This window comes from Canis aureus, chromosome 25, assembly GCF_053574225.1.
Source record: "Canis aureus isolate CA01 chromosome 25, VMU_Caureus_v.1.0, whole genome shotgun sequence".
NCBI classification, from domain to species: Eukaryota; Metazoa; Chordata; class Mammalia; order Carnivora; family Canidae; genus Canis; species Canis aureus.
Window position 1 is genome coordinate 16,789,296 of NC_135635.1, and position 16,342 is coordinate 16,805,637.

The 16,342-nt window shown below is 36.8% G+C and overlaps 1 protein-coding gene across 5 annotated transcripts in view; it reads right to left on the reverse strand.

Annotated features, from left to right (window-relative positions):
- The window catches only part of BICD1 (BICD cargo adaptor 1), a 226,328-nt gene that overhangs the window by 34,274 nt on the left and 175,712 nt on the right, over positions 1–16,342 (reverse strand). For 3 of the 5 annotated variants that reach the window (XM_077870524.1, XM_077870522.1, XM_077870521.1), the window contains exons 5-7: positions 8,538–9,632; positions 4,303–4,454; positions 1,412–1,619 (exon numbers count right to left, since the gene is read on the reverse strand). In XM_077870524.1, coding sequence (XP_077726650.1) covers positions 1,412–1,619; positions 4,303–4,454; positions 8,538–9,632 — 1,455 coding nt within the window. Of the gene's footprint in view, positions 1–120; positions 315–1,301; positions 1,620–4,302; positions 4,455–8,537; positions 9,633–16,342 lie in introns of those variants that run through there. The other 2 variants (XM_077870520.1, XM_077870523.1) reach the window with 2 other exon arrangements.

Below are 16,342 nucleotides of genomic sequence, written 5' to 3' on the forward strand. Positions count from 1 at the left end.
ATTGACCATGGTCAAAGTCTGACTCCATTGATGGGTGGGCATGAGTGGTTGGGAGGAAGGGGAGAGTTGTTTATTCAGCTAATCATTTGCATCACATGCACCCAAGGAAAAAATGTTTACCTGGTGGAGCCACGGTTAACCTTTTTTCCTTGCTGAGCCGGTGCCCTTGGATGAATTCATTCATGGAAGGGGGGCCCTTCAGAAGAAATGATTCTGTGGAGGTGGGACCAGGGGGAACGCTTAATAAATTCTGTAGGTAGGTAGCCCCTGAAGTCCTGGGACGGCTCTGATCACAAAGGGAAGGTGAAAATTGTCTTGCAGGAGATCCAAGAAAATACATATAGGAAACAAAAAAGTTTTACTTTAATTACCTTTCAAAGCCTCACCAGTGACAACATTATTTATATTGGCATTTAATTTTTTTTAACATGTAAATCAAGATTTTTGCTAATTGCTTAGTTTCCATACCAGGATACAACCCTATTTGGAGACTGTATTGGATACTGGAAAAGAAATTTATTATAGTTAGTCAGTTTGCACCGCAAGTAGAAAATATTTCTAGTATTTGATTCTTTACTGAAAGCTCCTAAAATAAAAATTTTACCATTAACTGAAAATACAGGGTAAGTAATTCAACATCCAGGACTCTGTAAAATGGTCACAAAATCAAGCCACTAAAAACCTTGCAAATGATTTCTTTGAGCAACATTCACATACCAAATGAAAAGGCACAAAAACTGCTTTTAAGAAAAAGACTATGCACATTCCATTCCATTCTACCTCAATATAGACATCCCCTTCTAGTCAGGTGTCAGTTTTGGTAATACAGACAAAAGTTTCCCTAAGAGAACATACCCACATCCTTGCCCCATTAAAGAGAAACTGGTAAATAGCACCATTACCAGAGGTACAATGACTTTTAATGTCATGTAAAACACGTAAGATGTAGCTTCATTCTTAATATCCACCTTCTAGCTACCGATTTTTAGGTTGGAGGTAGGGGAGAGGCATATTTATGCATACAAGGAACAGCAAACATGTTGACAGATACTCAAAAATTATATTATGGTTAATCAAGAGGTGAGGGCGTGGGGGACAGAAAGGAATAAATCCACACAATCATCAAAAAAGATTTGATTTGGAAAAACCAACATTAGCGAGGAGGCCCGTTTAGATACCCACTCCCAGTTTGTGTGTCTTCCTTCCCTTCCTCCATCCTCCATGATAAAAGCACATTAATTTTTGCAGTTAGCTAAAAATCTGGCCTCTGCACCATACTATGAAGATCGCTGCATGCATACCTTTTCCTCTGAGTGCCACTGCTGACCCGAATGGTGGGTGTCTGTGGGCCCTGCCTATGCAGGAGGTAAGTGTCTATGGTGGGCACGGTGACTGACGCCTCCCCACTTACTTTAGGGCTGCCGATCTTGCTCTTTCCAAGTTTGCCTTTGCTGCGTCGGGACTGCTCGTGGTCAAACTCTAAGTCCTCCAGCCGCTGGGTCAGGGCAAGTTTTTGCTGGATAGCCATTCGTAACAAAGTGTTTAGAGTCTTCTTCTCATCCTCTGCGGCTGCTAACTGTCTCTGCATCTCATCCAACTGTGTGACATATTCATCACATCTAGAACCCAAACAAAAAGTGGTCAGGAGAAAATCCTGGTGAAATTATACATCGAACTTAAGTTGGGGAATAATGAATTGGACTGGAATTTAGACTTAGAACGCTGGTCTTCCCAGAGCAGCATGGAGGGAACCTATCACAGTGGAGAACTGGAAATGATATAGCAGGTGCAATAATTGATGGTTCATCTATACAATGGAGTATATATGGACACTTATAAGAGGAAACATCTTAAACCCCAAGGACAGAGTTATTGTGGAGGCTGCCCCTGGTGTCAGGAGAATGAACAGTAAAGTCTCAGGCAATGTTCACAGCATGCCAGATGTGTTATAACAGCTTCTTCTACTGTGTAACATTGTAGTCTTTGGAGGGATGTGACAAGTTTGTTATAGACCAGGCTGTAGGATGCAAAAGAATAACCATGTTTATAAAAAAACATTTCCTTCTTTATCTATATTTATGGATTTTGAGTACAGATTGCAGCCGCATTGCTTTCAATATGGCAGATTTGCCTGAATTAGAAACTTGAATATTTTCAAAGGTTTCTCAACCAGATGATAAAGCAACAGATGTCAAAGAAAACCATGATTTTCTTAGGGTTTGATACAGATATAGCAGGCTGTTAGGAATATCTTTATTCGGCTTTGATGCTCATGCTATAGCAGAAAGATAAGCTCAGTGAGCTTTTTTTCCCTGTCAAAAGTAAAACCTATGCACATAAACATTTGGAAGGAAGAATTAATCACACAATTATTCAGAGACTTTTTTTTTCTGAGTTTACTTACCTACTACTAAGATAACAACAAATACTCTTCATGCACCAGCTGAGAGTTAATGATTTGGTGGAGGTATCTAAAATGTACTATACAAACTTTGAAATTAACACAAGCCTTGCAGCATTTTAAAATAAAAACACTCTAGTGAGAGAACTTGAGATCCAGGTGGGTCCCACTTTCTTTAACCTTAAATGTCAAGAAGCATAGTAGGAATACCATAAGAAAGATTGAGTCCTAGTAAAATAGAAGGTGGATTTCAGGACCCTGGACTTATTTTAATTGCTCAGATAACAATATTTTAAAAAATATTATGGAGAAGGGCAGTTATACATAAAAAGATAAATAATGTGAAAATGTACTATTCGGGAGAAATAATTCTTCTACAAACCAGACTGAGAATGTAAATGTCCCTTTAAAAAGTTGTGATTTCTTGGGATCCCTGGGTGGCGCAGCAGTTTGGCGCCTGCCTTTGGCCCAGGGCACGATCCTGAAGACCCAGGATCGAATCCCACATCAGGCTCCCGGTGCATGGAGCCTGCTTCTCCCTCTGCCTGTGTCTCTGCCTCTCTCTCTCTGTGTGACTATCATAAATAAATAAAAATTTATAAAAAAAAAATTAAAAAAAAAGTTGTGATTTCTTTTTAAAAGAGGAATATATATATATATATATATATATATATATATATATATATAATGTATATTATCATCACTAACAGAGTCAATCACAAAATGTAAGCTTGAAACTTTTCTCCCCTGATACACAAAGAAGCTGGACAAACTCCAGGGCTCTTATGAAACCCAGGCTTTTTTTTACATTTATATCAGCTACATATAGATTATTTACTGAATCTACAAACAAAGCCATAGTTATGCTTTGTGAATTTTGTACCACATTTGTATCATAGAAGATATATGACTGCTTTTGTTTTGGTACTAATTTTGACAGCAAAAAAAAGGATGGCAACATCTTTGAAAATCTCATGACTTTAGTGGGGCACCTGGGTGGCTCAGTCTGGTTAAGCGTGGACTGCTGATTTTGGCTCAGGTCATGATCTCATGACCATGACTGAGTGTGGAGTTTGGGCTCCACACTGAGCATGGAGCTTACTTGATTCTCCCTTTCCTTCTGCCCCTCCCTTCCATACACACTCTCTTGCTTTCTCACTCTCTCTCTCTAAAAATAAAGAAGTAAATACAGGTCTTGTCAAAAAAAAAAAAAAAAAAAGAAAAGAAAATCTTGGGATTTTGAAACCTTTGAATCAATACATGCTTAATCACTTCAAGCTTAAAAACGAAGTACAGTACCACTGTACTGTGATAATGAAACTGGTAGGGGAAAGTAGTCCCTAATATTTGTCCAATTAATTAGCTAGGCAATGTGAAAAATGTGGTGATATATACAATTACATTTTAATAATTATAATTTATTAATTCATGGTACATTAGTACAAGTAATTAGCTGATACAGTGAATATTGATATTCATAATGAGGGTGTCTTTCTCATACAATACTAATAAGAAGTATCTTTATGTCCTTTAGTCACAGAGATAAATTTCAGTGGTGATAATATAAAACCTAGCTATTTTAGTAAGTACATTTCTCTCCCCTTATCGGAGGCTTTTGGGGAAGTACATTTCTCTCCCCTTATCTAATTCTTTTGGGCACATCAGATCTAGAAAAAAATATCTATTACATTAATTTTAAAGCACTTCTATGTAAAAGAATTGCTTGATCCAGTGTGTCCAGTAGAGGGCTCTGGAAAACAGCACAAAACATTTGTCTTGGCTTTGTCAGAGTAGAATCTCAAATGTTTTCTTCATACCTTATCCTCTTGGACTACACATCAAACAACACTCAAGAGACCCATGTGAATTTTAAAGTCTTTCTTGGAAGAAGAAACTATTACCTTGTTGCAAACATTGCTCTCAGGGATGAGAAAGTTGCTGCATCTTCTTTCAAAGCCTTCAGTTCGTTCCTAAGCTTCGTCATAGTTTCGGTCACCATTGCTTTCTCATTTTCATATTTGTTCTTGAGGTTAGCTAGTGCCACCTCAGCTGTCTGAAGCAGAAAAATCACAATGCTTATGATTTTCATATCAGGAAAACAGATCATACAGATTTGTCCATGCTGGGTCTATTACTTTCTTTCATAAATGGAAAGTGAAATTGATTTAGTTACATTTTATCTAAACATATCTATGTACTTGGGTATAGGGCAGTTTTTTAAAAAAAATCCATAACGTGGTTAAATTACCCTGGAAGCGACCTGTAAACCAAAGTCAGTAACAGGAGTTAAGGAAATGATAGTAGTTGAGGAAATAGTTAATGCAGATTCTTGAAAGTGTGTGATTTTTCAGACAGAAAGGGAGCTGAAATAAAACTTAATACAAGAAAGATTTCATCAAGGAGAAGAAAGTAAAGAAGCGGAGCTTCCAACTGAAATACAAAAGAATGCAAATATTCTTGTGTCACCTGTGCTCTGCAGACCTAAAAGACACAAGGCCATTGCAATTTATAGCATGGGTATCCGACAAACTGTAAATCTACACTACATATTTAAGAAAAAGAATTAACAAAGAACAGATTGCTTCCCGTCTTTGCCTACAACTTCAAAACAAAAAATTATAGGCTAATTTAATTCTTCACAATCTCCATAAAAGCAGAAATTCCAAAAGGTTGAATGAATTAAAATATTTGTTTGAACTTGGGATTTAGGCATTTCTGAATCTTGTGGAATTAACAGTGTTTAAAATTGAGAACTAGCCTGACACATAGTAGGAAGAAAGAAAAATGTTGACTAAATCAATGTATGAAATCAATGTATACTTAGGGAATGTCTGTTTGATGCATAGCAGATGGTATAGATATTGAAGCCAAACTGGAAGCATCCCCCCTCCTTTTTTTTTTTTTTTTTTACAAAATGTTAATCGCAGCCTTTCAGAGTATGTAAAAATACTCAATACTAATGAAAAAGTCCATTACTAATGAAAAAAAAATCCATTACTAATGAGATTCCCTAGGAAGACAATTCTGTTTTTTTTTTTTTTTTTAAGATTTTATTTATTTATTCATAGACACAGAGAGAGAGAGGCAGAGACACAGGCAAAGGGAGAAGCAGGCTCCATGCAGGGAGCCCGATGTGGGACTCGATCCTGGGTCTCCAAGATCGCACCCCAGGCTGCAGGTGGCGCCAAACTGCTGCGCCACCCGGGCTGCCCAGCAATTCTGGTTTTTAACATTTCCTTTTGTGCTTGAAATGGACAGCCAGGACTTTCCTATGCAAAGTGCCAACCTCTATAGCAATAAATGGATTCTTTTTAAAATTAAAACAATGTTGGGATAGGGTAGTTTGTTAATGTTTTGATTCCAGAGTAGTTTCTTATGAGTTTTAATTGAATTTCAGATTCAGATTAAAATGATAATTTACTCATAAAATATTTTAGTATGTTCTGTAGTGCTATAGCTTAGTGGAATCTTCAGAAATATTACCAATTCAGAAAATTACCAAGAATGCAGAAATTGACCAGGGGGAAAATGGCAGTTGTTGAATTTTTAAAAAATTTATACACATATTCACTTAGGACAGACCATTAAGTTTAAGTTATGAAAATGTCAATGTACAAATTTGTAAGCAGGTGGAGCCACATGGTTAGTCATCTAAGGGTTGGAGAGGAGAGGATGACAAAAGAGCAAGATCTGAAATAGACATTCAAACTAATTTATTCCTTGTAAGAAATTCCCCAAAAGACTCAGTTTTGTGTGCAGAGTTTTTGTTTTGTTTTGTTTTTTGTCCACAGACTGTACAAAGCTTTCTTAGAAGTAAGAAATTCTAAGTATCTACAACCCTTGAGTAGATTTGGTGATGTCTGCATTCACTACATTATCTATGCTCCCAAAATTGACTTTCTAAATAAAAAATCTTGTTTCCAGACACAGAGATCTTCACAACCATTTCCCGAGTGTATCATTCTATCCTATGGTTCTCTATCTACTATTCTTCCCGTTTAGAATTTTTTTCTTCCTCTCCTGGAAAACATGTCTTTATCCTTTAAGAACAAACTCAAGTATAATTGCTTCCACGAAGTTTTTTGCTAACTCCATTAGGAAACATTAATCCCCTCCTTGGCAATGTTTCCATAGCTTCTATCTCAGGATGTATAGCATCGCACTGTCATGATCTGTCTCTTTCCCAACAGCCTCACTAGTTTGTGAATCCTAGTCTAGAAGGCAGGGATTGTGTATTAGTCGTCATCAAATGTTCAGCATCTTGCACAGTTTAGTCCACAGATGGTATTTCATAAACATTGCATATTTCACCAGAAGACAATGTGCATACAAAAACCCCTAAAGTATATTTAAAGATTCATAGAGAATGCAGAATGTCTATTTTTAAATCAGGAAGATTCCCCTTTTTCCCCTTACGACAAAATTCTTACCTTAGTCTTAATAGTGAACATTCCACAATGTCTAAATATAATGGATGTCATCTGCAGACATCTGAAGTTATTCATGGCACATAAGCATCATAGCAGTAGGCCCAACATCATTAAAATGTAAACTAAATGCATGGCTAGAAATGTGTTTTCATTTTATTTACTGAGACCATAAGGGTTGTGATGCTAATGTAATGCAAATGGTACCACAAACCACTGAGAAAATAAAAATTTAGCCAGGAATGTCTTGTATTCTGGTATTGCCCTGAATTCCAATAGTACTATTTATACCACTTGATGTTATGTCCTACCCTGTGAATAGTTATGGGCATGTGTTGAACTCCTACTAGATTACTTGGTCACTTACTTTTACATCCCTATTAGTACCTGCCTTGAAATATGTAATCAATGAATGCTTGTTCATAAATTAGTCTTCCATGGCTTATCAACCATGCTTATCTATACTTCTGCATCAATTAAGCATCTTGATACTTATAGATCTAAGTTGTTAATATTCAATCTGCAAGAAGAAGTCAAAGATGTTATTTGAATGGCTTGACCAAGAATGCCCAGGATATTATGTCTTTGATAAAGGCTATCTAAGCCTTATCTAATATGGTATCAGTAATATGGTATTGCTTATTTATGACCACTTTGAGTCACTGGGTCTTTGGATTGTAGCAGTTTATGGTAACACATTCTTTCACTCTGACCTCAAATTGGAGTCAGATCTCCCACAAATTCTTTATTCATTCTAATCTTTTGCTATTTCCCTGAACTGATGGCACAAAAGGTCCTAATTTGCCCTTGGATTAATACAAAACATATTTATAGTACAAATAATATCACTGTCTGTGGGGCAGACCTCCCAGCTACATCAGTGGATTTATAGGGACTGAAGATGAGGATGCCAGAAAGGGCATGGGCTCTCCCCCAAAATAAGGGCAGAAGAAAAAGAAACATTGCATCTGAAATTATTCCCCAACACTAGCACTGCTTACATTTGCAAGAAGGTATTGGATGCTTTGTTGTTTCTCTTTAACAACACTCTTTCTCAGTACCCTTCTCAAATATATCTTCCATGGTTTACTTTGCAGAGAACCTAAACAGAAATTGAAAATATTTTCCCACCTATATTTCATAGCACTCCTATCCAGCAAATGCTCAAGGGTGGAAAACAAAATCAGACATGAAGGAGATCTAGGAATTAGTCAGGTAGGGTCATGCTGTAGCATTCCTGCTGATTCCAGAAGGATAAGATCTATTGTTAGGAAAAATTTTCTATTGCTTCAGTCCTGACCTAGGTGAATTAACATCCCAATTGAACCTAAATTTCAGATATGTGGTCACTGGCAGAGCTAGTGAATATTCTATCTCTATCTCTCCCTAGACCTCTGTTCGCTCTGGCCACTTTCCAGGGTGTTCCCGTGGTGTAAGCCACTGTGCCAGCCTCTTCTGCCATCCCTGCATCTCCTGTTTCCCCACCCAGTGACTGCTGGACTCTAGCTAGGTACTGCCTGCATTGCCTTTCTACATCTGCAACTGGATCTTCTCCTTAGATCCTGCCACTGGGACGTAGTTTGATTTATTCCTCTGCTGACCCGGAATCTGAACTCTCATTCTGATGATAACAGACACTCAAAAACATTAAAGAATTAACTAGTTAAGAAAGTGTTGGCTAGCATGCATTGTCAGTAGAATGAGATCACCTGTTTGTTGGCTTTCAGCACTGCCCTCAGTGTGGCGATCTGCTCCCGTTTGGTGCTCAGCAGGGACTTGAGCTTGAGGATCTCTTCCATTAAGGCTTCCTTGTCTTTATCGATCATGGGGGCCAGCTCCCGTGCCGCTGCTCTTTGACGAGACAGTTGCAAGGACCGGTCCACAGCTTTCTGCAGATGCTTGATTTGGTCCCGGATTATGGCATTAAGGTTGTAGATATTCATTGGCTCTTTGCGGATGTCACTTGTATCTAATACTGGAGATGATGGTGGGGCAGTAATAACAGGAGAGATTGTGGGGGTCTTGGTTGGACTTGGCTCTTTGCTGGCCTCTGTGTTTTCTTTTGAAACTGGTTCAGGTGAGGTCCTTGTTTCTACTGGGGATGACACACCCCTCCTGGCTAATCGTGGAGACAAAAGTCCCCTGGGATCATCAGGCCCTTTCAGGCTGCCACTACGAGTGACTCTGCTTTGCCTATAGTAGTCTAGCATGACCCTGTTGGGGGTTTCATTATTACACAGACATACATGGTGGTAAAGCTGGGCTAGCTCTTCACTAAATGTCACCAACTCATCCTGGGCTGTATTAAGGGTATTGTGATTTTCGTTGGCTATGCTGGTCATCTTTTGTAATTCCTTCTCCATGTGTGCCATCTTCTCTCCACTCTCCTTGGTGGTCTTCTCAAGACTTGTAACCTGCTCATCATACATTTGGATCTTACTCTCATACTTGGCTTTCTCTTCAGTATAGTTTTCTACAGATTTATTATATTTCTCCTTTAAGGCCTTAATTTCAGCTTTCAAGTCAATCACCTCAGTTACTGCCACCCTATATTTGCATTCAAGGATCTCTAAGCCATTGATGTCCACTTCGTAGTCATGGGCCTCCTCCCCTGAGTCCCGTCCCTTCTCCCCATCCAGCTCAGCCTTGAGTTCTTTGCTGCTCTGTAGGCCTCTCATGGCATTAACATGTTCTGTGAGCCGGTGCACCCGTTCATGCTGCTCTGTCAGTGCTCCCTTGGTATGTTCCAGCTGTGTTTGTGATTCCTGGAGATTGGCCAGAAGAATGGCCTTTTCCCGCTCTACCTGTAATGGCAAAAAAAAAAAAAAAAAAGGTCTCTGAATGACTTCAGTGCAATGCCAACGATGTACTTGATCCACTCAGAGTCAGGCATGTATACATTTAAAAAAACTGCAGCAGAGCCAATGTCCTCATTATTTCCAATTAAATTGGAGTGTGTTTTCTTATTTCAGCAGTTCTGGTAAGTCAATCAGTTAAAAGTTTATTACTTTAAAAGAATTATGCTATGCATATTTACTCATCCAAATTCTCATGCATTATATGCATACACTCATGAAACTTGAATGTTATTCAAACAATCTTATTTTTATCTTTTAACACCTTGTAGAAAACATAAGATGTCAAGAGATAGTACTTGGCCCTGTATTTTGAGAGCCTTAGGGTATATCTGTTCCTTAGCTCATGTGGGAACCTGTTGTCAGGTGCCTATGATCAATCATCTTTTCCTTCTGAGAGCTCAACCCCAAATCAGATTTAACACCTAAGGCTTTAACTTACAAAAGAATGCTGGGAACCTTAATCATCCCCTTAAAAAATAAGCATTTAATCCCCAAAATAGACATGGAAAACACTTGATAGCTTTTATTTTTTTTTTTTTTTAAGATTTTAATTAGTTATTCATGAGAGACACAGAGAGACAGGCAGAGACATAGGCAGAGGGAGAAGCAGGCTCCCACAGGGAGCCCGATGCAGGACTTGATCTCAGGACTCCAGGATCATGCCTTGAGCTGAAGGCAGATGCTCAACCACTGAGCCACCCAGGTGTCCTGATAGCTTTTAATATAAAAGTTAGAGAACAGAGTTTTAGAGTTAAAAGAACAATTTAAAAATTGTTTCCATTCCTTCAGCCCAAGTAGGAATTTTAAAAATTAGCAATTTATTTAAATAAATATAAATGAATAAATATATGGTCTCAATATAAAATATTGTGTCATTAAATATAAATATATAAGAAATTATGATAGGAGAATTTAAAAAACCACCTTCAGGGGATCCCTGGGTGGCTCAGTGGTTTGGCGCCTGCCTTTGGCCCAGGGTGTGATCCTGGAGTCCCGGGATCGAGTCCCGCATTGGGCTCCCAGCATGGAGCCTGCCTCTTCCTCTGCCTGTCTCTCTCTCTCTCTCTATCATAAATAGATAAATAAATCTTAAAAAAATAAAAAATAAAAAAATAAAAAACCACCTTCTGTCCCTCTATACAGGTAATCATTATGAATTTAAAAGTTTTTACATGCTGAAGACCTGGGTGGTTCAGTCAGCTAAGTGTCTGCCTTCAGCTCATGTCATGGTCTCAGGGTCCTGGGATCAAGCCCCATGTCGGGCTCCCTGCTGAGCAGGGAGCCTGCTTCTCCCTCTCCCTCTGTCCCTCCCCCTGCTCATGCTCTCTCTCTCTCTCTCTCCCTCAAATAAATAAATAAAATCTTAAAAAAAAAAAGTCTTTACATGCATATAACAAAGATGTGTTTTTCAGTAAGCAAATAATATTGAGACCTGTTTTAAAGATAATGGACTGATTTTGAATGTTTTTATATCTAAAAGAATTTATCAATTTGAACTTTTAAATTTTCCTGGATCATACATTACATCCCTCCAAACTTCTAAATTTCTAGGAGATAAGTAAAATTATCATTATATTAACATGATAAATAACAATTATTAAACTATAAATAATATAACACCAGCATAATACTCTAGGAGATCTATACCTATCTATAAATTTATAATATAGTATGGTAGTTTTTTAATAGATTGAGATATTGCCAAACTTTATTTTTTAAAAAAAGATTTATTTATCTATTTTAGAGAAGAGTGAGTGAGCAAGTAGGGGTGGGGGGAGGAAGAGGGAGAGAGAGCCTTAAGCAGACTATAGTGGGAACCCTATGCAGGGTTCGATCTCATGACCCTGAAATCACAACCTGAGCCAAAACCAAGGGCCAGACACTGAACCAATTGTGCCACCCAGGAACCCCAGTAGAGTAGTATTTTTATGATTCTTTGTGGTATGATATCCTTCATATTATTATCATATATAAACAGTCCTCACTTATGGTTCTAATATGCATGAATTTCAGTGATCATGGTTAGTTAAAACACCAGTCCCTCCAAACACAGTACATTAACTGTGAGCAATGTGTAAAGTATAAACTTTGCTGCTTCAGTCTACAAAATCACTACATAATAACATGACCAGTGACCAATCAACATCACTTCTTTCAAGTCTTTCAGTGATTGGTCATAGTGTATCTATTATTCAATTCATTCACAGAGAGCAAAGTGTAGTTGTGTTGTCTTGTTTTCTTGTCTCCCAGTGGTAAACCCACATGATGTTTTACCAAAATAGATAGTCCAAAAAAGGAAATGGGGAAGGAAGGAAGGAAGGAAGGAAGGAAGGAAGGAAGGAAGGAAGACAGAATGAAGAAAGGAAGGAAAAAGGAAAAGAAGGAAGGAAAGAACAAGTAGCAGAGAAGCAAAACGTGGCAATATTGGAAATGAAATTTGAATCAGACACAAATGGAGTTACAGAAGAAATTGTTGAATGTGACAATGTTGACATTGATGTCATTTGAAGGGATTTAGATATGCAGCCAAAGCAATTTGGTGAAGGAGAATGCATCAACATGAATCAAAAAAAAAGTTGTTACAAAAAAAAAAAAAAAGTTGTTAGAAAAAAGGATAAAAATGTCCTAGAGGAAGTGTGTGACATGAGCACACTTAAAGGTACTATCAGAGATATTTTCAGACAGTGAAAGTGCAAAGGATAGAGTGTTGAAAGCTGACCCAAACTATGACAGGCATAGAAAAGATTCTTGTTTCATAAATTATATGATGAGAAGAAGGGAAGATGGAACTGTTCTTAGTAAGTTTTTTGGGGGGTGTAGGCACCATTTAAATTTTTGTTTCAAAAGCTTGGATGTCTCTGATATTCTGTAAAATATAAAGTTAATTTCCCTAGTTTTTTGGGGGAGGATTAAATTTTTATTTCAAAGTTTTTTTTTGTTTTTTTACAAAAACATTTAATGTTTTTAATTTAACATTAATTTAATTTAAATACATTTCTACTTTTTGGATTTCAGTGTACTAAGTAGTTTTAATATTTTTTCATTTCTTTATACATTAAGAGAGTTTTTAATGTTTTGACAAAAATTTTTTAAAGATTACAGAACAAAGGGCACCTGGCTAGCTCAGTTGGTAGAGCAGGAGATTCCTGATCATAGGGTCCTGAGTTCAAGCTCTGCATTGGACATAGAGCTTACTTAAAAAAGCAAAACAAAACAAGACAAGACAAAAGCAGAACAATTGATTTTCTCCATTAGTTATGAGTTTGTTTTGCATGGTTTCAGCTTGCACAATCATTTATGGCCCAGCAATATCATGTAAAGCAAGGATTGCTTATATAATAGGGTCATGAAATTAGAACTAAAAATACAGTTTTGTTATTTTAAATTATTATTAGAGGCTTCTATCGTAGTTTTGATTTTATGACATAGTATTTGCCCATATCTAGAACACAATCCACAAATTACATATTCTAGCTACAGAAACCAAAATATCCCCCAAAATAGTATAACAGGTTTAAAAAAACAAAAAACCAACTGGGGCTATATCATCAGAACTTGACTCTAATTTTGGCACCAATATTTACCTGGCTATGTGAGTGGGCAAGCTTCGGTTTATGATCTTATAAAGGGATGATTGAGTCAGATAATGAATATAACGCTCAAGGTATTATAATATTAGCTGTTGTTAACACTTGGGTAACTGATTATTTTCATGACCAAAATGTTTCTACACAGCAAACACTTTGTTTCATAGATTTGTATCTGTATGTGCAAAAACAACCTTTTCATTTCAAAGTCAAGATTTACTTCAATACAAATTCTTTAAGTTGGGTTTCATTAGATATAACAAATTGTATCCCCATAGTTGAAGATGAATTGACTTATCCAGACTGTTGGGCAATAACTTTAAGTGAAAAACCCAGGTAATTAGGTAACATGGTACTTAATAAAAAGCCAAAACATTTGAATTTTTGATAAAGGAGATAGAAAATCTCTAAATATTCTGTTGTTGGTATTGTATTAATCTCAATGAAAATGGATTACTTCAGGAGTTTTCTTTTTCTCTTGAAAATTAAGGGAATTTGGTCAGAAAAGCCTAAACATCATTTGATTAGTTACATAATTACAACAGACAAAGCTGTTTTCAAAAAGTCTTTTAATACAGGGTGCCTGGGTGGCTCAGTTAAGCATTTGACTCTTGATCTTGGCTCAGGTCTTGATCTCAGGGTCATAAATTTAAGCCCTGCATTGGGCTCCATGCTGGTTGTGGAGTCTACTTAAAAACAAAAAAACAACAACAAAAAAACCTTTTAATAGTATAAAAGCTTTTGAATACAATAAAAATTGGACCAGAACAAAATGTACTGAATGTGTCTCAAACTCATTTTTAGAGGAAAAAGTATTATAATGAATGAGGTAATATCATTAGGAGAGTTCCAATCTGTGCTCTGCCAATTCCAATTTTATTTTTTATTTTTTTATTTTATTTTTTTTCCAATTCCAATTTTAAAATAACATTTTTAAGTCTAAAAGATAAATCTATCAAATTCTTCAGGATCACTCTACAGAAAACATCAGATTTTTAAATTTTTTTATTGTCTCTTTCGTGTATGTGTCTTCCACATACTCAGTACATTTCTGTACTGACCAGAGAATGATATCCAAATTTACACATATTCGCACATTTTTTCCAGAGAATTAAGATAGGCCTGCTCCCTCCCAAAGATAACTAAACTGTGGATAATTTTTATATAATTCCCCCATGATATTTTCTCCCAGCTACTGAGGTTTGGAGTGCTTTAAATTGTATCTGGATTTCAGAAGCAGTACATAAACTAAGATATGTTGTTGTGCTTTGAATTAATAAATGCAAAGCATTTCAAATATTAAAATTACATTCATTTTAAGTGCACTGTTTTAATCTCCGTTTGTGAAGAATTTATCCAAGAGACACCTGCTGAGTTATCATCCTATATAGTGACTAAGAATGGTTGCTTTATTTCTCTTTCTATAATCTCCATCTTTTATCTGCAACTGAGGATTTTATTTTTTATAGTAGGGCTGGTTGTTTTGCCAGAAAACTTGAATGCAGAATTTGTGAACTCTTTAATCTAGTGTAAGTATACAGTATATGTTAATTATTATTATAGTTGTCATTATGTCCAATTGCATTTTTTTTAAAGTAATCGCTACTCCCTTGGGATGCCTGGGTGGCTCAGTGTTTGAGCATCTGCCTTCAGCCCGGGGAGTGATCCTGGAGTCCCGGGATTGAGTCCTGCATAGGGCTCCTTGCATGGAGCCTGCTTCTCCTCCCTCTGCCTGTGTCTCTGCCTCTCTCTCTTTCTCTCTCATGAATAAATAAATAAAATCTTAAAAAAAAAAAAGTAATCGCTACTCCCAATGTGGGGTTCGAACCACAACCCCAAGATCAAGAGTCACCTGCAAGGCATCCCTCCCAAAGAAATTTTTTTAATTTCACTGAATGTTTATCTTTTAAATAAACACATTTACATGTATTGAGTACAGATAGATTCTTTTGTGGAAAAACAAAAGAAAAGATAACCACAATTTGCACTTTTATATTAAGATTTTTATAGGAGAAGAAATCAAAGTTGTTTTATAGGTTATTAACTTTCATCAAGTCTTTATCCTGGTCAGCTGACTCAACTTGACACTTGACTGCTTTGTGTGATTCTTATCACAGTACATGTAGTATCGACATACACAAATAGAACTCAGAAATAAACTCGGAGAAGAATTCAGAGAACTCAGAGAAGAATTTATTCTTCTCTGCTGGAACTGAAGCAATTCTGGCAACGCTTCACTTCAAATCTGTGCCCAAACAAGAACTGTGAAAAAGATCAACCTTAGACAAGATGAACCTGGTAAAACAGAGTTACCATATGACTCAGCAATTCCACTCCTAGGTATATATGGAAGAGAATTAAAACATATGCATATGCAAAAACTTATTCATAAATATTCATTCCATTATTCATAAGAGTCAAGTGGAAACTATTAAAATATTCATCACTGATAAATGGATATATAGAATGTGGTATATCCAAACAATGGAATATTATTGGGCAATAATAAAAAGAATGAGGTACTAATATATGTTGTAACATGTTATGCTAAGTGGAAAAGGACAGTCATGCAAGGCTACCTATTATATGATTCTATTTACATCAAATGTCAAACTAGACAAATCTCTCAAGACAGAAAGTAGGTTAGTGTTTGCTTGGGGCTCGAGTGGCTAGTGGGCACATGGTTTATTTTTGGTGCAATGAAAATGTTCTAAAATTGTGGTGATGGCTGCACAATTTTGTAAATGTACAAAAACCATTGGATTATACCCTATAACTGGGTGGACATATGGTATATGAATTATATATCAAAAAAGTTGTTCTTGGGACGCCCGGGGGGCTCAGCGGTTGAGCGTCTGCCTTCGGCCCAGGGCGTGATCCTGGAGACCCGGGATCGAGTCCCACATCAGGCTCCCTCCATGGAGCCTGCTTCTCCCTCTCCCTATGTCTCTGCCTCTCTCTTTCTGTGTCTCTCATGAATAAACAAATAAAATCTTAAAAAAAAAAAAAGTTGTTCTTAAAAAAGATGACATAGGCTCTTGCTGTTGTGATAATAGATGCTCTTTTTAT